Raw genomic sequence first — 26,429 nt, 5'->3', positions numbered from 1 at the left:
GACTGACAGTCGTCTTTAGCCTTTTCCATTTTCTAACATCTGATACATTTTTACCAAGCTGCTTGGCAATTACCCCGTAGCCCTTTCCAGCCTTGTGGAGGGCCACAATTTTGTCTCTGGTGTTTGACAGCTCTTTGGTCTTGCCCATGGTAGTAGTTGGCGTCTGACTGACTGCCGGGTGGACAGGTGTCTTTAAAGAGCTCAGACAGGTGCTACTTAGTTAGATTAAGAAATGAAATAGATGAACTGGGCACTCTTAAGATATTGGAACCATACAGAAGTTTATTTCTTTTTAAAAACTATTTTAAAACAACACAAAGGTTATAATCCACGTTGTATAAAACTCTACAAATATTCAACATTACATAGCATAAACTGTAATCGATGGCAATCTATAAATTAGACAATACGCTAATAATAAAACTCACAAGGCATATACAGTGGGATGCGAAAGTTTGGGCAACCTTGTTAATCGTCATGATTTTCTTGTATAAATCGTTGGTTGTTACGATAAAAAATGTCAGTTAAATATATCATATAGGAGACACACACAGTGATATTTGGGAAGTGAAATGAAGTTTATTGGATTTACAGAAAGTGTGCTATAATTGTTTAAACAAAATTAGGCAGGTGCATAAATGTGGGCACTGTTGTCATTTTATTGATTCCAAAACCTTTAGAACTAATTATTGGAACTCAAATCTGCTTGGTAAGCTCAGTGACCCCTGACCTACATACACAGGTGAATCCAATTATGAGAAAGAGTATTTAAGGGGGTCAATTGTAAGTTTCCCTCCTCTTTTAATTCTCTCTGAAGAGTAGCAACATGGGGGTCTCAAAACAACTCTCAAATGACCTGAAGACAAAGATTGTTCACCATCATGGTTTAGGGGAAGGATACAGAAAGCTGTCTCAGAGATTTCAGCTGTTTGTTTCCACAGGAAGACCACAGGCTCAGTTCAAGTTAAGGCTCGAAGTGGCAGACCAAGAAAAATCTCGGATAGACAGAAGCGACGAATGGTGAGAACAGTCAGAGTCAACCCACAGACCAGCACCAAAGACCTACAACATCATCTTGCTGCAGATAGAGTCACTGTGCATCATTCAACCATTCGGCGCACTTTACACAAGGATGCTGTATGCAAGAGTGATGCAGAGGAAGCCTTTTCTCCGCCCACAGCACAAAAAGTGCCGCTTGAGGTGGTCTAAAGCACATTTGGACAAGCCAGCTTAATTTTGGAATAAGGTGCTGTGGACTGATGAAGCTAAAATTTAGTTATTTGGCCATAACAAGGGGCATTATGCATGGAGGAAAAAGAACACCTGCTACCTACAGTAAAATATGGTGGTGGTTCCATCATGCTGTGGGGCTGTGTGGCCAGTGCAGGGACTGGGAATCTTGTCAAAGTTGAGGGATGCAGGGATTCCACTCAGTATCGGCAGATTCTGGAGACCAATGTCCAGGAATTGGTGACAAAGCTGAAGCTGCGCCGGGGCTGGATCTTTCAACAAGACAACGACCATAAACACTGCTCAAAATCCACTAAGGCATTTTATGCAGAGGAACAAGTACAACGTTCTGGAATGGCCATCTCAGTCCCCAGACCTGAATATAATTTAAAATCTGTGGTGTGACTTAAAGAGAGCTGTCCATGCTCTGAAGCCATCAAACCTGAATGAACTAAAGATGTTTGGTAAAGAGGAATGGTCCAAAATACCTTCAACCAGAATCCAGACTCTCATTGGAACCTACAGGAAGCGTTTAGAGGCTGTAATTTCTGCAAAAGGAGGATCTACTAAATATTGATTTCATTTCTTTTTTGTGGTGCCCAAATTTATGCACCTGCCTAATTTTGTTTAAACAATTATAGCACACTTTCTGTAAATCCAATAAACTTCATTTTACTTCTCAAATATCACTGTGTCTATCTCCTATATGATATATTTAACTGACATTTTTTATCGTAACAACCAACGATTTATACAGGAAAATCATGATGATTAACAAGGTTGCCCAAACTTTCGCATCCCACTGTATATCAAGTAAAATACAATTATAAAGTACTTGGATCGATGAATAAAACGCGGTTTCTTCAAAAATCGCCTATTCATGTTACTAAGTATCTGTTGGGTTATGGACTTGATTAAAACAGGAGTCATCTGCAACAAAAGTTAAAAATTAATTAGAAGTAGCACAACTTTATAAAAAATAACTTTGTAAAAAATTATAAATAATAATAACAGAACTTTCGGATCCTCTACATGTATTCGAGGTTCCCATATTTTAAACATTTTCAATGTTCAATAGAGGTGTAGATGGAGAGGAGTGTGACCGAGTGGGAGCCCACTGCCAAGGACCAACCCACCTGATACAAAAACTAGGTTGGGTTGACCTTCAGCAGGTCCCACCCCTATTTTAAAGAAAACCAAACAATTCAAATTCTGCGTTTAAACCTCCTGGGAGTAGAGTATTCAGTTCAGAAATACGCTGTGTCTCCAACCTTGACATTTTGTGGAATTACATGATAAGAATTCTTTAATTGGGTGCTTATGTTTGTTGGTAGAAATTATTTTGTTGGTTCTACGTGGAAAACCTGTAACTTGACAGTTCCCACACTGCCCACATCTAAAGAAACCATTGATATTGGCCCACCCTTGGACTGAACATACCTGCTTGGTTTCTTGTTTAACCGTCAGAGCTACTTTATTGCTAAGGCTAGGGGCTTTTGTGAATGTAATTTAGGGATTCATAGGAATAGTGGGGCCTAAGGTTTTATCCTTTTGTATTAGGTGCCAATATTTCCGTATTATTTTTTGTACCTTTTTATAATCACTATTGAAAGGTAAAACCATGCGTATTTCCCCTTCCTTCTGTTCTTTATCTCTTTTTTATTTTTCCTTAAAGAAGTCTTCCCTCTCCATATCCCTAACCTTACTAAGGGCTCCTTCCAAAAGTCCCACAGGGTAATTTTTCTCTAGGAACGCTTCTTTCATTCCTTTCGCTTCTATTTCAAAACGTTCATTTAGAGTACAGTTGCGTTTTAACCTCTGGAATTGGCCCTGGGGTATGTTAATCAGCCAACTCGGAAGGTGACAGCTGCTGTATAAAATATAGCTGTCTCTAGAGGAGGGTTTTGTATAGGTGCAACACCTCACCCTATTTTCTTTCACATAGATATTTAGATCCAAAAATTCCAATTTTTTAGGTGCATATGGCTCCAGAAAATGTAAGATTAAAAACATTAAAATTAATTTCTGCTAAAAAATTGTCCAAATTTTCCCTTCCAGATTTCCATATAAAAAATATATCGTCGATATATCTTTGCCAGAGCACCAGGTCCGTCCCCAGTCGGGGAGCTATGACCTGTTCCTCCCAATTGGCCATAAACAGATTGGCATAACTGGGGGCGAACCTGGTGCCCATGGCAGTGCTCTGTGTCTTAAAATAAAAGTCCCCATTAAAATAATTATGGGACATTATAAAATCAATGCCATTAATTAAGAATTCTATTTGATCTTGCACCAGTCTACCTTCTTGTTCCAGTTGAGCCCTAACTGCTTCTTTGCCCTGTCTATGGTTGATGACCGTATACAAAGATTGTACATCTAATGTACCCATCAGCCAATGTTCCTCAAAATCCATATTTTCTATAGTGTTAATCATTTGAGTAGTGTCTTTCGTATAGGAGGGCATTTTTTTCACTCTGGGTTGTAGCAGTACATCAATGTATTGGGACAGATTGCAAGTCAAAGAATCTATCCCTGATACAATGGGGCGACCTGGTGGATTATTTATATCCTTATGTATCTTGGGTATAGTGTAAAATACTGGTATTCGTGGGAATCTATTAAGTATAAAATTTAGTTCTTCTTGTTTTAGAATACCACTTGCCATCCCTTCTTCACTAAAATTCACCAGTTCTTTATAAAACTGTTGAGTAGGATCTCCTGGTAACTTTCTATAGGTCCCTACATCTGACAGTTGTCTTAGACACTTATTATTGTACTTGTCTACATCCTGTATTATAATTGATCCGCCCTTATCGGCAGGGCGGATCACCACATAATTTTTTGTAAATTTTTCAATGCTGTGGTCTCTTCTCTGGTTAAATTTTGACGTGAATACCTTGTTTTGTCCTTTATTTTACACAAATCGGTTTCTACACATTTTTTAAAAGTGGTCATTTCTTCGCTCATTTCATTTCTAGGGTATTTTTTTTTATGGTTTTTTTTAATTTATATGAATGTATTGTTCCTGTTGTAGCATAGGGTTACTTTCTCTACTTACAAGGTTTTTCAAAAAATATTTTTTTAAACATAAGCGTCGCATGAATATCTCCACACCAATAAATGTTTCAAACTTATTGAGCTTTACCGTTGGGGCAAATTTCAAACCTTTGTTCAAAAGTCTCTTTTCAGTATCTGAGAAATTGAAGGAACTCAAATTTATGATGGAGTCGTTTATGACCTGAGATCCTATCTCCTCTGATGGTATCTGTCTTTTCTTTCTTCCCCTCCTTGTCTTCCCCTTTCTTCTTCATGATATCTCCCCCTGGGTGAATACTTCTGAGTGTGCTTGTCGTGATATTGATTGTGCTGTCTCCCTATTGGTTGTGTCCTGTGTTCTTGCCTGAGTATCTGTGGTCTGTTCCTTAGGTTGTAAGAGTGATCTATAGGTGTGTTCAAGTGTACTGGTGGTGATCTTCTCCCTGGTGACCTGTATCTCGTTCGTGTTCTGTGATGTGGTGGTGTCTGGTCTAAAAAATGTTCCCTTCCAAAATTTCAAATCTATTGTGAATCGGTACATTGGCATTGTGATAACTGTGTGTGTCTATTTCCTCAATGTGATTATACCTTAAGTCATTTGTGTCCTGATTATGTGTAGTTTCTCCTTTTCCCTCTATTATCCTTCCTTCTATAATGTGGTCCCTCCTTTTATTAAATTTGAGTTTCCTCACTTTTTTGTCAATTATTTCCCTCTCCGCTTTGTCCAAATTGTTACATAATTGGGAGTGGTAATTCTTCAGTTCCTCATTTTTGGGGAATCTATCCACCACTATTTTCATATCCGCTATTTTCTTTGTAATCTCCTCCAGGCTCTCCATACGCCTTTTAATTACTAAATTAGTTAATGCGATGGATTGTTCATATAACAATCCATTCCATTCTTTTTCAAACTCTACGTTACAGAGATCCTGGGCTGGAGTTTTATTTAGAGTTAAACCCTTTGGAATCTATTTAAATCTATTTAAATCTTTTTAGAGTTTTCACTTCCCATCTCTGTCTGTCGTAATTGACGGATTAGGAGTGTTTCTAATTCTCTGAATGTGTTAAATTAATGAGTGGAATAGAGGTGGACTTTTTAAAGGCACAGTAACAGGTCTTTGAGAGCCAGAATTCTTGCTGTTCCTCAGGTGTTCAAATACTTATTGCCAGCAGTGTAAGACAAATAAATTCTTTAAAAATCTTACAATGTGATTTCCTGATTTTATTTTTATTTTTTATTCTGTCTCTCAGAGTGGGAATGCACCTACAATGTGAGTTTCAGACCCCTCCTTGATTTCTAAGTGGAAGAACTTGCAAAATCAAAGGGTGGGCTAGGATTGGTCAACGAGGTCACATGACTTAACCCATAAAACATAGGAAGTGACGTGCTCTGGCCCTTAAAGAATTGCTGCAGGAAACAAACAGCAAGCATGCTGTGGCCAGGGGTGAAAGGAAACACTGGCAGGAGATCACTGCTGAACACAGCACCCGGGACCGCGTAGGTAAGCAGGGGAACAGCGGCGCATGGATCTCAATAACTGAAGAAAAGTTTTCTCCCTATTCATTGTCAATGGGGACAAAACTGAACTGAACGAAACGGAATGCACCAACATGCATTACGTTCCGTTTGGTTGCGCTCCCATTGCGGACAGAATAACACTGCAAGAAACGTTTTTCTGTCCGATGTGGTGCGGAGCATGACGGATCCGTCCTTACACACAATGTAAGTCAATGAGAACGGATCTGTTTTCTCTGACACAATAGAAAACGGATCCATCCCCCATTGACCTTCAATAGTGTTTATGACGGATCCGTCATGGCTGTATAAGACATAATACAACCGCATCCGTTCATGATGGATGCATGCGGTTGTATTATTGTAATGTAAGTGTTTTTGCAGATCCATGACGGATCCGCAAAAAAAAATAAAAAAAAAGCTAGTGTGAAAATAGCCTAACTTGTTTTATTTTAACTCCCTTCCCTACCATGTAGCAAATTTTATCTAATTTCAACTCTGACAACCTTTTTTACTTTGGATCTTCATTGTGGTGTATAAATAACTTTACATGATTTTCCTTTCATTTTCAAGCATTGATCTTTAATTGTTTTATCTCTGTTACAGTCAAAGATATTAGCATTATGAGCATGGTCTCTAAAGCCATCAGTGGGCAGCTTATTAGCTACATCTCTTCACCAACAGGAAATCGTCGACTGCTCTGCCAGGACTTCCACTCTGCTGGTTTTGTAGAGGGAAGGAGAGAGGCTCCAATTTTGGAACATTACAGAACTTTAGGTGAACAGAATTCTACATTATATCAAAAGTTAGCTACAAATCCTTACGTTTAGCTAACATTGGCTCATTACAACTGGTTGTTATCTTTCTAAAAAATGTCTATTTGAATTTGACACAAGCATACGTTTCCATCAGTAATTGATTTTATGTACATGTACACTGCAATTGAAAAAGTTTAGTTTGAACAGTCCTATTTGAATCCTCAATAACATTGCCATTTTATGGTACCGTTATGTTCGAAGCCGTGATAGGGCATAGAGCTACTGTAATAATAAGAATCTTTATATAGTGCAAACATATTCCACAGCGCTTTACAATCAGAGGGTTCATGTACAAACAAAATCAGACATTGCATAGTAACAAACTAGTCAACAGTAAAAATGTGGACTGAGGGCCCTGCTCACAAGAGCTTAAACTATGAGGAGTTAGACTGTTTTCACAAGGGGCGTCGCGTTTTGGCTCAGGATGCGTCCCGGGTGCATTGCGGCAAACAAGCTCGAGTAGGTACGCAATTTCAGTCAGTTTTGACTGCGATTGCGTTCCGTTGTTCAGTTTATATCACGCGGGTGCAATGCGTTTTGCATGCGCGTGATAAAAAACTGAATGTGGTACCCAGACCCGAACTTCTTCACTGAAGTTCAGGTTTGGGTTCAAGGTTGTGTAGATGTAATTATTTTCCCTTATAACATGGTTATAAGGGAAAATAATAGCATTCTGGATTATGGATCATGTGATGAGCCATGTGATGAGTGCAGTGACATCACCACAGGTCATTTTCCTCCTGCACAGCAGAAGAAGAAAGAAGAGAAGCCGGGCCTGCGCGGTCAAGTGGATTAAGGTGAGTTAAATTTTTTATTTTTATTTTTTAACCCTCCAGCCCTATTTTACTAAGCATTCTGTATTAAGAATGCTATTATTTTCCCTTATAACCATGTTATAAGGGAAAATAATAATGATCGGGTCCCCATCCCGATCATCTCCTAGCAACCATGCGTGAAAATTGCACCGCTTTCGCACTTGCTTGCGGATGCTTGCGATTTTCATGCAGCCCCATTTACTTCTATGGGGCCTGCGTTGAAAAACTGTCACGAGGGTGTCAAGAGCCAAGCCTGACTCCGTTGTACCCGGGGTCAGGAGGTCGCAGCGGTTGGCTGCACACTCTATGTAAGATAGGGATGTTTACTTATTGTAGCTTTCTGGGTTTGCTTTGCAAACCCTTTTGGCTCACTCGGGGATCCGTAGTTCCTTCTCTCAGCTGTTCCTTGTCCAGCTCTTCCATCCTCCTTATATTCCCCTCTCACACTTCTCTGGTTGCCAGATATAGAGCTTCTTGCCTGGACATCTATTCTGACCCACTGGAGCTGTGTTGCTGCGTTCTGATTGTTGGTTTAGAACGCTACCCTCCGGATCCCTGTTGGACCTTTGTGGACAGTTGTTGTCGTCCACCTGGGTGTTTGTGTTTGTCTGTCCTCTCCCTGGTGTTTCCCTCTTAGTGCAGTGGTGAGGACTAGCGATCCCACCGGCCCGTTCATTATCTAGGGTTCATTTCAGGGAAAGCCAGGGTTTAGGCACGTGAACGCCGCACGGGTGAGGAACCCGTCTAGGGACGTCAGGGCAGTCAGGTGCCAGCCGCAAGGAGAGTTAGGGGTCACCACCTTTCCCTCTCCCTTGGGCAGGACTTTCCCTTTTTCCTCCCTGTGCGTGTTGCCGGTCATTACAAAAACGCACAAAGAGCATGCTGCGATTTTCACGCGACGCACAAGTGATGGTGGAAAATCACCGCTCATGTGTTGAGTCCGGAATGAATGGGTCCGGATTCAGTGAGGGGGCAATGTGTTCACCTCACGCATTGCACCCGCATGGAAATCTCGCCGTGTGAAAGAGGCCTTAGGGTTTACACAAAAAGTAAAAGCTGCTTGTTTTGTACAATGGTCCATCCATCATAACCTGCTAACAGTCACATTAAAATTGAAAAAACCCTCCCAAAAATGTCACTTTTTTTTTGTAGATTTTTAATGTGTAAATCTTGTTGGTGCACAACTAAGGGGACGCGACTGCATTTTAATCCCTTAGTTACATAATTAATTTTAGCCTTAAGGACCAATAATATTTTTTCCCTTTGTGTTCCAGCAGTCATATCTTTAAACTCTTTTTTTTTATTTTAGGGGATTAGTTTAGGTTTTTTTAGGAACTATTTTAGAGTGTATATATAGTGTAGTAAATAACTTTTGCTATTTTATTTTTGGGGAGAAATAAAAAAAAATGTAATTTTAACATTGTTTTGTTTGGAATTTATTTACGGTGTTCATTGTGTGGTAATAAGATAACATAACTTAATTATGTGGGTCAGTACAGTGATGATAAGGCCACACTTCTATATATTTTTTTACTATTATTCCTTTTCTCCTGCAGCCTGTCAGCTTTGCAACGTCTCCCCTATTCTCCTCCAGACTGAAGGGCTGTTGGGGGCAGCTGCTTTAACTGCTCATTGGTCTGGTTTGGTAGCAGCTAGAGATATAGGCTTTATATTACAAGCTTTCAAACAATGCCAGAATGAGAAATATCTTCAATACATGGGAAGATATCACTGTTAGAAATCTGGATGCAGTGAATACAAGTAAAAGTAAAAACACGTTTTACCCGCAATTATTCCCAACTTTATTTTTAACAGTGATATCTCCTGTTTATGTTGGACTAATGCTGTCACTTTGACAGCTTTCAAACAAGACCAGGCCCATGCTTCTAGCTGTTACCAATCAGGAGATATCAGCAGCTAAAGCAGCCCTCCACTTCTGCCTGAGCCCAGCTCGGGTAGAACAGTTAAGTACTTTTCCCACATCCCGAGGTGAGCTCAGACAGAACAGTTAGGTGATTAAAGGAGTTCTCCTGGCACCCTCCCCGATCAACTGTTTGAGGAGGCTGCATTACTAATGTGATTGCCTCTGCCACCTCACAGATTACTAAGCACAGCTCGTACATTGTATAGCAGCTGTGTTTGGTATATTAGCTCAGCTTCATTCACTTGAATAGGGCAGTACTGCGCTTAGGCCAAGTGACTGATGAGCATGATGGCTCCTGAGCTAGGAAGAGGCGTAAGCACTCATGGAGTGCTGCCGTCTCTTCGTACAGATGAGTCAGACCCGAACATATCTCATATTGATAACCTGACAATTTCAATATGTAAATCCCATAGAACCTCTTTACTAAATATGGAAGTAGATATAAAGCTGCATGAGCTAGAATTCATCTAATATATGTAGTGCCTTTGAGTGCATGGGGTGTGTTGGATACTGTTGGATGGTGGATCAGGCCTTGAAGAATGAGATTGAAGGGGTGGGGGTGAGTGGAGAAGAGTTACATTAGGGGGTGTAATAGGCCACCATAAAGAGATGTGTTTTTAGGGAACACTTAAAACTGTAGGAGTTGGGAATTAACCTAATTGCCTGGGGTAGGGCATTTTAGAGAACTGGTGCAGCTCGAGAAAATCCTTGGAGGAGGGATCGAGAGGTTATGAATCTGGTGGATGTTAGTCATAAATCAATGACAGAATGTGGAGCATGGGTAGGGTAGTACACAGAAATGAGTGAGGATATTTGGGGGTGCAGCACTATGGAGAGCTTTGTGAATTAGATTGGGAAGTTTAAATTGAATTCTACACTGTATGGGTAATCAGTTTAGTGACTGGCACAGGACTGAGGCATCAGAGTGGTAGTTAGACAGATACACCTGGCTGCTGCATTCTGGATAGATTGGAGAGAACAGAGTTTAGTGAGGGAAAAAGCAATTAAGGCCTAATGCACACAACCACATTTGGGATCTGTGTCTGATCCACATTTTTTGTGGGTCAGACGCTCTTCTAATATATTATACCGGGACCGCAAAAGCAAAAAAAAAATGTGCATGTGCTGACTGCATCAGTGTGGCAGTTCTGCAAAAGATAGAACATGTCCTAAGCTTGTCTGTTTTGTACACAAGAATAGCCTTTTCTACTGATGGAAGTGAGCAAATTGCAGAATTCCCAACGTATTTTGCGGATCCGTGGTTTAGAATGAGTTACAGTAATCAAGTCGAGAATGGATCAGAGCAACAATGAGAGGTTTTTTTTCTTCTTTTTCCACAATAGGAATTTAGCATACTTTAAATGTCATACTAATTGGCACTGCTAAATCCTTATCCTCAGTACCAGGGTCTTATTTTATTATTTGTATATTATTTCTCACCATTCTGCATATTGGTACCTTATTCCCCCATCTAATTGAATGGTAATTAGGCTATATTTACAGGGTGGGCCATTTATATGGATACACCTTAATAAAATGGGAATGGTTGGTGATATTAACTTCCTGTTTGTGGCACATTAGTATATGTGAGGGGGGAAACTTTTCAAGATTTGGTTTTAACGTAACTTTATTCTTTCATGAGTTATTTACAAGTTTCTGACCACTTATAAAATGTGTTCAATGTGCTACCCATTGTGTTGGATTGCCAATGCAACCCTCTTCTCCCACTCTTCACACACTGATAGCAACACCGCAGGAGAAATGCTAGCACAGGCTTCCAGTATCCGTAGTTTCAGGTGCTGCACATCTCGTATCTTCACAGCATTTTTTCATATGGCCCATTGTAGAAATGCCTATTCTTGTCCGTAAAACAGACTTTTTTTGCGGGGCCACGGAACGGAGCAGCGAATGCGGACAGCACACAGAGTGCTGTCCGCATCTTTTGCGGCCTCATTGAAGTGTATGAGCCCGCACCCGAGCCGGAAAAACTGCTTCATGGGCCATACAAAAAATACGGTGAAAAACTGTTCCATGTAAAATCCGTTCAAAAGACCAGGGGCACTGCCTCCAATTGGAGAGGAAAAAGTTCAGTCTCTGGAAGCGTCATAGATTCTTTGGAACAGCAGGAACAGTGGACAGTTTTAAAAAGGGTTTAGATGAATTCTTAAAAGTAAACAACATTAATGCTTATAAAAACGTGTAGAAATCTTAGTCTCAATTCCTTCTGGGATTCGCATCCCCACCTATCCCTTGGTTGAACTTGATGGACTTATGTCTTTTTTTAACCGTATTAACTATGTTATTATAAATAAACTCTTAAGTGCGTTTAATTATTTATAATGGCTCATTTTGTCTAGGGGGACAATCAGTGGAGGAGTTAAAAGGGCTGTTGTCAGATCCCTAGGCATGGAATCCGTCCTCCTAATGACACTGCAGGACGGACTGTATGAGAAAGCAGAGCACAGAGCAGGAGCCCTTTGCATGTTCTATTCTCTGCCTGTATGAGCACCATGCATCATGAAATTATGTGCAGATCACAACTGAGATAAGCGATTATCTGTCTGCCTCACATCACCTGGTCCATACAAGCTGAAGTGTTTTCTAATGACACACCTCCCCCACAACAGTGTGTGTCTGGTCCTCATTTCTACACTTCAGCTTGTGAGTATGAGGTGAGGAGAGCTCTGGGCCCTTATCTCTGCTGTTATCTGCACAGATTATTATGCTTCACATTGCTGATGCAGGCAGAGACTGGAGTTTACATAGGGCTCCTGCTCTGTGCTCTGCATTGTCATACAGGCCGCCATGCAGTGTGATGAGGAGGAAGGATTCCATGTCCAGGAATCTGACAGCGGCCATTTTTACCCCTCCACTGATTGTTCCGTAGACAAAATGAGCCATTATAAATAATTGAATGCATTCAGGAGTTTAATTATAAAAAGATGTATTTTCAGTATTTTCATTTCTATCTTTCCCGAAGGACCCTGTTAAACAATAGGTACTTTTCTGATGGCACGTTACCTTTAGCAAAAAATGTAAATTGACTAGTGGTACACTGTATTCTGGCAGGGAATGCTCAAAGCAACAAACAAACACGTTATTTCGCCACAGCAGGATCCTGCGTTGGTAATGGTGTTCAAGTGATGCTTCCTTCTGAGCTGCACACAGATCAGAAGAGGTACAAAAAATTTCTACTTAAAGCAGAAATAGTTGTCTTAAAGCAGAAATATTTGACATAGATTTCTGTAATAAATTAGTTCTTCCCCTTTGAGATTGCAATTTCTGTAATAAATTAGTTCTTCCGCTTTGAGATTGCTAGTGGCAAAGATAAAGATAGATTACATTGTGCGACTCTTGTGTGGCTTAAACATTTGTTAGACTTGAACCAGTATCTAGGTCATACCTCCTGCGTTCTCTAATGGTGAGATAGCTAATTTCCTTTTCAAGCTCTAAGCTTGGCAACGACAGATATCTGCATATAGATAGCCATACCTGTTGTGTGAGCATTTGGCATTCATCAGTGTGACTCTGGATTTTTTCCCATGGTAACATATCAGCATTTTATAAGGTACAGCTTTCTTTTTCTTTTCTTTTTTTTTTTTTTATCAAGATACATTGTACACATTAAAAGCCAACAGCATGTACATCATATAGAATCTGTTGTTACATAGTTGACTAATCATAACTATTGTTAAAGCATTACAGCGTGACATCTTGATATCTTTTTATAGTAATATCCAACCCCCCCCCCCCTCCCTATATAACACCAACTTCTCTAAACCCAAAGGTGGTTCTGACAGCCAATCTCCAAAGTATACCGGATGCGTTCAGAGTAACCAGGGCCATTCGGGTCCACAACTCGCCACCTGTATCTACCAGATCCTATTGTCATATTGCCTCTCAGTTTGGACGTCAAATAACATTTCGTCTGTTTAAACTGTGACATTAGCTCCTGTAATTCGTTGCCTGATAGAGCGTCTGAAATAAATATTTTTCATTTTTTCATAAACCTGCCCACTGTCTTTTCTTTGTGTCTCTCAATCTCCAACCTCTCCATATATAGCATGTACTTCATAGTGCCCATGACCTCCTCCTATTCCGGCACTGTCGATTGCAACCATTTTCTCAGAATAGATTTTTTGACATGAGCAGAATGTGTATACCACGCTGAGCAACCGCCAGGCCTTGTATATCTTATTGATCCCTCGGGATGTATTGAAAGATACACTGCATAGGGTTAGGTTTCACCTCTATTTCCCACACCTTCTGAATATATGACACAGCACGGGACCATAGTGGTTGTAAGTTTGGGCAGGTCAGCAAACCGTGTAAGAGGTTCATCTTTGGCAATGCACATTTAGGGTAGTGTCTCAAATAATGAGCTGGAGCCTCCCTGTAGGGCAAGTCAAATGAGTACGTTGCTTTATGCAGTATGCGCAATTGCGTTTCCCCTCCATTGCTCGTTTAAGATTGATTTCCTGATAAATTCAAAGCGTTCCCTCATCTTTTTGGGAACGTCCTGATCCTCTAACTCTCTTTCCCATGTGTGAAAAACTCTATTTACCAGACCTAACATTTAAGTACTGTGGATCCTGTGATACAATTCTGACAGAGGGCGCAATGATGCCCCTTGTGCCCAGAAGTGCATCAAACCGTCTATCCGCCTCACCCATCCTTTCTGATTGCAATTTACAGTAGGCTTTTAAATGTTGATAAGGGAGGAAATGCGACGCTGTCAAGTGGTGTTTATCTCTAAGTTCTTCCCAAGGGAGAAGGGGCTGGCCAATGCTGTCTAGCAGTTGATGCAGCTTATGTATACCTTTTTCCCTACCCTGGGGGAAGGAAGGCAAAGACCACAGTGGCATCTGCGGCGACACATAAAACGGCAGTCGGTAGATCTTTCTAATGGCTTTCCAGGACATAATTGTATCTCGCAATACCACATTCTGTTTGATACGAGATGGGATGAAGCAGCGCTCCAGTCGTCACGTGCGTGCCAACTCCTGTTCCAGGGAAGTAGCCGAAAAGAAGGAGGAACCCCATATCCAGTCCCTCACGTGGCGAAACAAAGCTGCCAGGGACCCGATAACCCGGAACAGGATGGTGATCGGTGGTGTGATAATACACCACCAATCACCATCCTGCGATCCTGAGAGGTGATGGTGACATCACCTCTCAGGATCGGCTCTCATTGGTCGCCTGGGCGGGCAGTCCAAATTACAGCAGCGCTCCTCTCTTCCTCCTTTTGAGTCCGGGAGCCGAGGAGAGAGGAACGCTGCCCGTCGATCTCCAGAGCCAGCATCCCTATCTGTGCAGGGATTATCAGCCAGCACAACCAAGGTATTTAGGGAAAGGTTAGGCAGGGAAAGTTAATGAGAAAAAAACCAAAACGTTTTTGTTGCATCACCCTATATCAGGTGTCTGGGGTCCACAGCACAGCTGCAGCTTCCCACCCCCGCACACACACAATTTTTTGGGGGGCGCAAGCAGTTAATTTTTTGGCCGTACACTGACTGTGGCTGGCACTCTTAGCGTCCGGCCACTGTTAGCTCATCGCACACCCCACCGCTGATCAACTTCGGACGGTTGATCAGCGAGTTTGACATTTTTTATTTTTATTTTTCACATTTTTGGTCCTTTTTTTAATTTAGTTTATTTTTTTTTGTCTGTTAGGTTTAAGATAAGTTCGTGAACACCCGTGCACACACTCACACCAAATAAAGTTTAACACGCACACACACACTTCCCTATGGCCCGCCGGATGTTCTCGGCCGAGGAGGCATTCGCCCAGCTTGCCTCCGAGTCCGAGAGCCCCAGTGAGGACGAGGATGACCCCACTTTCCTTTTGCCATCTGCGTCCTCCTCATCATCTAGCGATGATGATGAGCCCCTAAGGCGGCGGAGACGCTGCCAGGCGGAGCAAGGGGACCGCCATGCTAGGGACCCTGTGGCCCACACTAGTACGAGCAGCTCTGCGGTTCATGCTAGTTTTCTGGCCCACCAGTTAAGTCCACCTGAGCCCCCTGCCGGTGAACTTGTCTGGTGTACCCCAGAGCATTTTGAGCCCGCGATTTCTGATTTTGTAGGCCAACCAGGAATCCAGATTTCCACAGTGGGCTTCACATATGACTATTTTAGTCTTTTTTTCAGTGACCACTTTGTAAATCTGATGGTGGAGCAAACAAACCTGTACGCCCAACAGTTCATTGCTCAACACCTGGTCTCCTTTTTGGCTAGGGCCGGTGGCTGGACTCCGGTCAGTGCAGCCGAGATGAGGATGTTTTGGGGCCTTGTGCTGCACATGGGCCTAGTCAAAAAACCTAGTGTCAGGCATGACTGGAGTGGGGACGTCCTCTACCAGACCCCATTTTACAGTACGGCCATGACACGCTCCCGGTTTGAGGCCATCCGGAAATGCCTGCATTATGCAGGTAATGCAGCAGGTCCCCCCCAAGGTGATCCTGCCTATGACCGTGTGAACAAATCAGGCCGGTCATCGATCACTTTGGGGCCAAATTTGTGCAGGCCTATGTACCTGGAAGGGAGGTCGCGGTTGATGAGTGTCTCATTGCTTTGAAGGGGAGACTTCTTTTCCACCAGTATGTTCCCTCTAAGCGGGCGAGGTATGGCGTGAAGCTGTGCAAACTTTGTGAGAGTACCTCAGGGTACACTTACAAGTTTCATGTATATACAAGGGGCGAAATTCCCGTATTCAACCCCCAGAATGTCCCTCCACTCTGGGTGTTAGCGGGAAACTTGTGTGGGACCTTATGCACCCACTGCTAGATAAGGGTTACCACCTGTACATGGATAACTTTTATACTAGTATCCCCTTGTTCCAGTCCCTCTCCGCCAGATCCACTTCCGCTTGTAGGACCTTGCAGAAAAATCAACGCGGCCTCCCTACCCACCCCCTCCAGGTACCTATCCTCAGGGGTGAGACCCGTGCCCTTACCAGTGGAAACCTGTGGCTGGTCAGATATAAGGACAAGAGGGATGTCCTTGTACTGTCCACAATTCATGGTAACGTCATCACCCCTGTCCCTGTGCGAGGTACCGTGGCAACGGTCCTCAAGCCTGATTGTATAGTCGACTACAATCGGTATATGGGAGGAGTTGATCTCTCCGATCAAGTCCTCAAGCCATATAATGCCATGCGCAAAACCCGGGCATGGTACAAAAAGTTGCGGTCTACTTGGTGCAGGTTGCCCTGTACAACTCTTTTGTGCTGTGCCGGAACGCTTGCAACACAGGGAAATTCCTTCATTTCTATGAGGCAGTCCTCAAGGACCTAATCTTTTCTGACTGGGAAAGAGCAGGCCGGAGTACCTCGGGAACTGAAGGCGCCCGAATCGTCCCTGGCCAACACTTTCCAGGTGTGGTCCCCCATACTGGAAAGAAGGGACGGACCCAAAAAAGGTGCAGAGTGTATCACAGGAGGGGGATACGGAAGGACACCACTACTCAGTGTGACACGTGCCCTGATCATCCGGGCCTCTGCATTATTGGTTGCTTCAGGGAGTACCACACTTCCATGGAGTACTAAATTTATATTCCCCTTCCCCAATTTAGCCACTGACAATCGGATAAAAATCTATGGTTTTCAGACTTTAAACACGAACATGAAAAAAAAAATCCAAAAATATTAGTAAAACTAAAATAAATAGAAAAAGTAAACATATTAGGTATCGCCACGTCCGTAAGAATCTGCTCTGTAAAAATGCCCCATGACCTAACCCCTCAGATGAACACGATAAATAAAATTGATAAAAACGGTGCAAATAAATGTATTTTTTGTCACCTTACATTACAAAAATTGTAATAGCAAGCGATCAAAAAGTTATATGCCCCCCAAAATAGTGCCAATAAAACGTTCCTCTCATTCCGCAAAAAATGAGCCCCTACCTAAGATAATCGGCCAAAAACAAAAAAAAATGACTCTTAGACTATGGAGATGCTAAAATGTTTTTTTTTTTGTTTGTTTATAAAAAGATAATATAGTGTAAAACATAAATAAAAAAATAGACATATTTGGTATCGCCATGTCTGTAAGAATCTGCTCTATAAAAATACCACATGACCTAACCCCTCAGATGAACACTGTCAAAAAAAAAAAAACGGTGCAAAAAAGGTAATTTTTCTCACCTTACATCACAAAAATTGTGATAGCAAGCGATCAAAAAGTCATATGCCCCCCCCAAATGGTGCAAATCAAACCGTCCTCTCATCCCGCAAAAAATGAGCCCCTACCTAAAATATTCAGCTAAAAATCAATAGACTCAGACTATGGAGATACTAAAATGTTTTTTTGGTTGGTTTATAAAAGGATAATATTCAAAAATGGTATAGGGAACAAGAGGTATCGCAGCCGCCACTGCCGCATGCGTCTGTACGATCACTTGTCTAATAACTTTATCGTACTGGCATCAAAAAAACTACACGGTGGTTCTATGCTGGCGATATAGTCCATGTAATAGTGTGCACAAGTAGAAAAAAGCACAGCGGCACTCACCATTAATCTTGAATTGCAGTTTATTTCATTGTTGCATAAAAGTGGTGGACGCGGACAATACACAGGTGCAAGAATCGGCTACAGCTGTTTCGCACTGACTTGCACTTTGTCAAGCGCAATTCCCATTTGAAGCCCCCCTGATGCACCCCTAGAGTAGAAACTCCATAAAAGTGACCCTATCTAAGAAACTACACCCCTCAACTTACTAACTTTATTAACCCTTTAGGTTGTTTATGGCAAATGGAGATTTTTGGTAACCTTGCCTCACAAAAATTTTATATAGATAAACCAAAAATCATATGTACCCTAAAAATAGTCCCAACAAAACTGCCACCTTATCCCGTAGTTTCCAAAATGGGGTGACTTTTATGGAGTTTCTACTCTAGGGGTAAATCAGGGGGGCTTCAAATGGGATGTAAACAAACCAGTCCAACAAAATCTGCGATCCAAAACCACACGGTGCACCTTTTCCTCTATGCCCTACTGTGTGCCCGTACAGTAGTTTACGGTCACATATGGGGTGTTTCTGCAAACTACAGAATCGGGGAAATAAATCTAGCATTCTGTTTGGCTGTTAACCATTGCTTTGTTACTAGAAAAAATGGATTAAAATGGAAAATTTGCCAAAAAATTGAAATTCTCTAATTTCATCTCCATTTGCCAATAACTCTTGTGCAACACCTTAAGGGTTAACAAAGTTTGTAAAATCAGTTTTGAATACCTTGAGGGTCATAGTTTCTTAAATGGGGTCACTTTTATGGAGTTTCTACTCTAGGGGTGCATCAGGGGGGCTTCAAATGGGACAAGGTGTAAATAAACCAGTCCAGCAAAATCTGCCTTGCAAAAACCACACGGCACACCTTTCCCTTTACGCCCTACCGTGTGCCCGTACAGTAGTTTACGGCCACAGATGGGGTGTTTCTGCAAACTACAGAATCAGGGCAATAAATATAGCATTTTGTTTGGCTGTTAACCCTTGCTTTGTTACTGGAAAAAATGGATTAAAATGGAAAATTTGCCCAAATTCTCACATTTCATCTCCATTTGCCAATAACTCTTGTGCAACACCTAAACGGTTAAAAAAGTTTGTAAAATCAGTTTTGAATACATTGAGGGGTGTAATTTCTATTATGTAAGCCTCACGAAGTGACTTCAGACCTGAACTGATCCCTAAAAATGGGGTTTTTGAAAATTTTTGAAAAAATTCAAGATTTGCTTCTAAACTTCTAAGCCTTGTAACGTCCCCAAAAACTAAAATGTCATTCCCAAAATGATCCAAACATGAAGTAGACATATGGGTAATGTAAAGTAATAACTATTTTTGTAGGTATTGATATGTACAATATTATAGAAGTAGAGAAATTGAAACTTGGAAATTTGCTAATTTTTCCCAAATTTTGGTAAATTTTTAATTTTTTTTTTACTTCATTTTACCAGTGTCATGAAGTGCAATATGTGACGAAAAAACAATCTCAGAATGGCCTGGGCCTGGATAAGTCAAAGCATTTTAAAGTTTTCACCACATAAAGTGACACTGGTCTCATTTGCAAAAAATGGCCTGGTCCTTAAGGTGAAAATGAGCCTGGTCCCTAAGGGGTTAAAGAAAGCGTTAGGTCTTTCCATTTTATCAAATCATGTGTTATCTTCTGGATCAGAGGAGGATAATTTAGGAGATACAACGCTGTCGATGAACGCCCAATCTTAATCCCCAAATACTTCAGGTAATCCTTTCTAACTTCTATGGTGTCATATCGCCGCTTGTCTCCCTGGTTGTGACTTAGAAAGAGGATTTGGTTTTTGGACGCATTTATTTTGTATCCCGTTACCGAGCCATAGTGAAGTAAAGCATCCAGTACCCCTGTGAGGTGCAAGTCCGGGGGATCTAAGTAAAGTAGTATGTCGTCAGCGAAACATGTCACCTGGGTTTCCATCTCCCCTGCATCAATACCCTTGAACAGATCGGAATGTTTTAGATATAGAACAAATGGTTCTAGAGCTAGGTTAATTAACTGGGAGGGGGGGGGGATAAAGGACATCCCTGCCCGGTTCCTTTCTCAAGTGCAATTGTATTGGATAAGAAGCTGGGTACATAAATATTCGTTTGTGGTTTTGAATAGAGAACCTTTAGACAATTGCAAAATTCCCCCGCAAAGCCTATAGTATCTAAAACCAAGTCAAGCCATTCCTAACTGACGTTGTCAAAGGCTTTTTTCGCCAACAAAGCTGGATTTCCCCCATGTTGTCTCCCTTTCAGTCCGTCCTGTATCGTGAGGACTTTCCGAATGTTAGTTATCGCCGACCTTCCCTTCATAAAGCCTACTTGATATTCCCCTATAATTCACGGCAGCAGAGAGGCTAGCCTGTTGGCTATTATTTTCGACAGGAGTTTGACGTCTTGGTTGATAACAGATATGGGTCAATAGGACCCCGGTTGTGTCAAGTCTCTATCGGGCTTGAGGATCATTTTTATATAAGCCATATGACCTGATGGCGGCAAACCATTCCCTTTCATAATAGAATGATATAATGGGGTAAGAATGGGGGCCAATTCCCCTGGCAGAGCTTTGTAAAACTCAGCCGGGAAGCCATCAGGTCCTGGGGCTTTACCACCAGAAAGGGTTTTGATCGTCATTTTCAGCTCACCCTCCGTTATCTCTTTGTTCATAACTACTTGAGCCTCCTCTGACACTAAGAGCTGTTTCACACGAGTGGATGCCGTGCGTGACATCCGCTCCGTGAATGACAGTCAAGACCCGATGCGGACAGCAGAAGCACGGAGCATTAACATGACTGATAATGCTCCGTGCCTCTCTGTGACCTCTTTACTACGAAATCACAATGACAACTTTATCTCACTGTGATTTCGTAGTAAAGAAATCACAGAGAGGCACAGAGCATTATCAGTCATGTTCATGGTCCGTGCTTCTGCTGTCCACATCGGGTCTTGGCTGTCATTCACGGAGCGGATGTCACGCACGGCATCCGCTCGTGTGAAACAGCCCTAAGGGTAAAGTTACCTTACTCAAAAGATCCTCAGCCCTTTCTCTCACAAAGAGGTCTCGGGTGTAGAGGGATTGAAAATATTTTTCCATTATTCCCACTATTTCCTCTGGTTTAGTGCAGAGGTTTCCACACTCATCTTTTAAGGGGTGGTAGTGGGATTGCTTAATGTAAGGTTTAGTGAGATTGGATAACAACTTTCCCGCCTTGTTTCCATGCTGAAACAGATCGGCCTTCTTACGGTCCCCAAACCATTTAGATGCCTGTTCTAGATCATAATCATACGCGTGCTTGGCTGTTACCCACTGTAGTTTATTGGACTCAGTAGGGTGGTTCAGAAAGGTAGTGTATAGGTATCTGAGCTTCTTCGTGGCCTCATACAATTTTCTCCTAGTTTCTTTCTTTTCCCCGTAGTATAAGCCATTATATGGCCCCTTAATACAGCTTTCGCCATATCCCAAAAAAGGGTATGATTGGAGATATGCTTTCTGTTATCCTGAGAGAATTTCCACCACCACCCTCTAAGACTATCAACAAAAACTTCATTGGCTAAAAGGTGTTGGGGGAGCCTCCACAGAAAGTCTGACCCATGTGGCACGTCATCTAATAGCTGTAGCACTACTGGAGTGTGGTCCGATATAACCATGTCAAAATTCCTGACAGATTTTGTTTTGAGCAACAGATTTGGAGATGTGGTCTAACCGCGACCAAGAAATTTGTGAATGGGAAACGTGTGTGTACTCTCTCTCCATTGGGGGATGATGTCTCCACACATCCACCATACCTGTGGCTTGTAGTAATGAAGAGAGAGTACCCATCCCCCCGCCTTAGAACCCACCCATGGACTACTACTACATCTGTCTTGTACATTGACATGGACTCTATTGAAATCCCCCACAACCACCAGATGGCCCCCTCCTGCAGATTGTTCACCTCCAAAGTCTTATAGAACTGTTGTTGGGAACAGTTTGGCGCATATACGTTATAGATTGTGATGAGGCCCGCCGAGGATTCCAATACTAGTTTTAGTATTCTACCTTCCTCTACCGACTTGGCGACCGTAACAGTACACTGTAAACGTTTGTGTAGCAGGATAATAACCCCTGCTTTTCTTCCCAATGATGGAGAACCCACTACCTGGCCCACCCATAATTTCTGAAGCCTCCAGAAGTCTGATTTCCTTAGATGCGTCTCCTGTAACAAGGCAACATCGTCCTCTAATTTTTTAAGATGTCTCAGGACAGCAATACGTTTAGTTTGGGATCTCAGGCCCTTTATATTCCAAGTCACTGTCTGCATGATACGTGGACTGTAATATTGACCTCAGGAGGTGCATCCAGGCAAACCACACCCCGATTGTTTGACATGACCCACACTCTACCTGTACCAGTCGGAAACTCGGAATCTACAGTTCTCCCACATGTCAGAATCCCCTTGCCCCCCACCCTAACCCAATCCAGGAACAACAAAAACCCTTCCCCATAATACAACGTTAACAACCCACATCTCGACTTCACTTTTTTCGCACATGGTAGCGCATAGCCATTGCAGCTATCCTTTTTACCCTTGTCTATTCTCAAAGTCCGCGTTCTCCTCCACCGCTAGCCCTTTTGTAAAAGAACATGAATCAAACCAAATATTTCCTCAATTGCTCATAATCCCTCTCCTTACATGAGCACCTTCTCTGCCTCACCCAGCCCTGACTAAGAGGGTGCAGACCTTTTCAACAGTATTACTAAAAAAAAAAAAAAAAAAAAAACATGACTCTCACGTGACCCATCAGTGATGTCCACATCAACATCCCCACGCTGAGTCCTGGCTTGGAGAAAGTGGAGCCTGGTGATTATCGGTCTCGGCCGTTGCCTTTGGAGATCCACGACTAGGCTGTCAATTTACCCTCCTTCCTCTCCCAGAGAACCCGTTCCTTTGAGATGGACCGCTGTGAGGTGAAATCAATCCATCCGCTTGGAACACCCTCAGCGTCGCAGGATATTGAAGGGCAAACTTGATCTTTTTTCTCGCCATGGCAGAACATACATGGGCAAAAGCCCTTATACGTCTTGCAACCTCCGCCGAATAGTCGCCAAATAGTAGTAACTTGCTATTGCGAACAATGAGTCTCTGTGGATTTCGACTGTATTGGTTAACCAGCTCAGCTCCTCTAGCTTAAACCCCCTTAATGACCAGACCACTTTTAAAAATTTTGCACTACACTACTTTCACGGTTTATTGCTCGGTCATACAACTTAAGACCCAAATGAATTTTACCTCCTTTTCTTCTCACTAATAGAGCTTTCATTTGGTGGTATTTCATCGCTGCTGACATTTTTACTTTTTTTTTTATATTAATCGAAATTTTAGCAAAAAAACGTAGTTTTTCACTTTCGGTTGTAAAATTTTTACATTAAAACTACATTTCTATATAAAATTTTCTCAAAATTTATAGTTCTACATGTCTTTGATAAAAAAAAATGCAATAAGTGTATATTTATTGGTTTGGGTAAAAGTTATAGAGTTTACAAACTATGGTGCAAAAATTTGAATTTCCGCATTTTTAAGCAGCTCTGACTTTCTGAGCACCTGTCATGTTTCCTGAGGTTCTACAATGCTCAGACATTAGAAATACCCCACAAATGACCCCATTTTGGAAAGTAGACACCCTAAGGTATTCGCTGATGGGCATTGTGAGTTCATGGAAGTCTTTATTTTTTGTCACAAGTTAGCGGAAAATGATTATTTTTTTTATTTTCTTTTACAAAGTCTCATATTCCACTAACTTGTGACAAAAAATAAAATTTTACATGAACTAACCATACCCCTCACGGAATACCTTGGGGTGTCTTTTTTCCAAAATGGGGTCATATGTGGGGTATTTATACTGCTCTGGCATTTTAGGGGCCCTAAAGCGTGAGAAGTAGTTTGGAATCCAAATTCATAAAAATGCCCTGTGAAATCCTGAAAGTACTCATTAGAAATTGGGCCCCTTTGCGCATCTTGGCTGCAAAAAAGTGTCACACATGTGGTATCGCCGTACTCAGAAGAAGTAGGGCAATGTGTTTTGGGGTGTATTTTTACATATACCCATGCTGGGTGAGAAAAATATCTCTCTAAAAGTCAACTTTTCCCATTTTTTTTTATACAAAGTTGTCATTATAGAGAGATATTTCTCTCACCCAGCATGGTTTTATGTAAAAATACACCCCAAAACACATTTCCCTACTTCTTCTGAGTACGGCGATACCACATGTGTGACACTTTTTTGCAGCCAAGATGCGCAAAGGGGCCCAATTTCCTTTTAGGAGGGCATTTTCAGCCTTCTTCTCAGCAAATGCCCCTCAGCGAATACCTTGAGGTGTCTTCTTTCCGAAATGGGGTCATTTGTGGGGTATTTATACTGCCCTGGCATTTTAGGGGCCCTAAAGCGTGAGAAGAAGTCTGGAATATAAATGTCTAAAAATTGGTATGTTGAGTTCATGTGAGATTTTATTTTTTGTCACAAGTTAGTGGAATATGAGACTTTGTTAAGAAAAAAACAAAAAAAAAAACAATTTCCGCTAACTTGTGCCAAAAAAAAAAATCTTCTATGAACTCGCCATGCCCCTCAAAAGTGATCTTTTTATAGCGCCGCAGCGATTTTACGGTGTTTTTGCAGTGCAGTGGGGCGGACTGAACGCAAGTGTGCGCACAAGATCAGGCCTGATTGGGCGAACACTGCGTTTTTTGTAGAGCTTATAGAACATGTCCTATTCTTGTCCGCAATTGCAAACAAGAAAAGGCATTTTCTATATAGTTCTGGCAATGTGCGGATCCGCAAAATGCGGAAAGCACATTGCCGATGTCCGTGTTTTGCGGATCTGCGGTGTCCGTGTTTTGCGGATCCGTGGATTTGCAGATCCGCAAAACACATACGGACGTCTGAATGGAGACTTCCAGGGGGTGATCAATGACAGGGGGGTGATCAGAGAGTCTATATGGGGTGATCACCCCCCTGTAAGGCTCCATTCAGACGTCCGTATGTGTTTTACAGATCCGCGGAGTGAAGTGGCGATGTCACTGGTCGGGAGCCACCTCTTTGCAGGTATTTATCCATAGAGCCCTGCTGGACTCCGAGGGCACTTCTGTGGGGGTTAGCCGCCACTTGTAGTTCGGCGGCTCCTTGGCTTGCGGGCAGTGCGGCACGGAGCTCCCTCTACACCCGACCGGTCATGTGCGCGCCGGAATCGGAAGTACAGCTTTCTTTTATCATGCCTATGCTGTTTTTAATTTGTTTACAGTGGGTCATTCCTCATGTAAACTCTCTAAGTCCTAACTGTGTTTTTTTTTTTTCATTATTTTAAAATTGCTTCCCCCTCTCCAGGCCACTTTCGCACATTATTTGATTAATATTTGACATCAGTGTTTTTAGCCAAAACCAGGAGTGGAAACTATAGATAAGGCTAGTTTCATACTAGCGTATATGAGCTCCAGTAGGCTGTTTAGGTAGGGAATAGCCTGCCAGAGCTCTTTGGATCCTGCATTGCCAGACACTGCCTCAATGCCCGCTGGCCGCAACCTGGCAAATAGCTCAAGATTCATTCGGAGTAAAACTGCTGCGCACCTGAGCTCTTAGCTTGCTGGAGCTCTCAAACCCTAGTGTGAAACATGCGTAAAGATGTAATGGAAATATTTGGGCTTTCACTGTGTTTTGGACCCTCTTCTAGTCTTTCCTTACAAATACCGAAAAAAAAAAATACTGACCTAATGCTGGCCATTTGAAGGCAGCCTAACTCCAGTTTCAGAAGAGTGCATGTAGTCTGCAAAATATGGTCCATGTGACAACTCAGCTGACCCAAGCTCACTGTCGCATATATAGGCTGTAAGTGTGTAATATCCTTTTAAGTAAATAGTTTGCTGAGCTAATATCATATGTGTGTCCACTGCAGATATTGCTGCTAATAGTATGGAATAGCATTAATAGCACTAGCAACCTCAGAGGTAAGAAGCTGGGCACTTAAAATGTTGAGTTGCAGTACCTGGTGTCTGGCTGCTTTTCTACCTTGCCTGCAGTAGCATTTCTTAAATGTAGCCATCATGCACCACTGCCTCCTGGAGGTCTTTATTGAGAATATTAAATATTATGCTCTGTCTCTCCATTCCCCCCCCCTCCAGCACTGCGTTGGCAGGGGAATTATGGCTGCCGCCTGCCGTGGCAACCCCATGCCTTGCAAAGGCCTCCGGTCTGCCATATATGGAACCCTATGAGGCCCAGACAGATAGACAACAACAAAGAGACCCAGGAATTCACTGAGAACATCATTAAAAGGGTGTTCCGAGATTTTACTAATGATCTAGCCTTCTCGCAGCTTACCTAGCACAGCACCATACATTACATAGCGGCTGTGCTTGGTATTGCAGCTGAGCCCCATTTACTTGAATGAGGCTGAGCTGCTCCTAGGCGATATGATCGAAGAACGTGTAATCACTCGGACTAGGAAAAGCATAGAAGGTCACGGCGCTGCTTTCTCACCAATCAGAAAAAAAATCTCAGAAAACCCCTTTAAGGAGGTTTTGGAACACTGCTGCGGCATTACACATCCCA

The 26,429-nt window shown here is 42.2% G+C and overlaps 1 protein-coding gene across 1 annotated transcript in view; it reads left to right on the top strand.

Annotated features, from left to right (window-relative positions):
* FBXO47 (F-box protein 47) overlaps positions 1-26,429 on the top strand; it is a 167,978-nt gene that overhangs the window by 37,698 nt on the left and 103,851 nt on the right. Inside the window, exon 3 of the mRNA XM_044298333.1 lies at positions 6,389-6,559. Within this exon, the coding sequence (XP_044154268.1) occupies positions 6,389-6,559 (171 nt within the window). The remainder of the gene's footprint in view (positions 1-6,388; positions 6,560-26,429) is intronic.

The sequence above is a fragment of the Bufo gargarizans genome, chromosome 6, assembly GCF_014858855.1.
Source record: "Bufo gargarizans isolate SCDJY-AF-19 chromosome 6, ASM1485885v1, whole genome shotgun sequence".
Taxonomy (NCBI): Eukaryota; Metazoa; Chordata; class Amphibia; order Anura; family Bufonidae; genus Bufo; species Bufo gargarizans.
The sequence above is the reverse complement of the archived record's forward strand: the minus strand, read 5'-3'. Positions and strand labels throughout refer to the sequence as shown.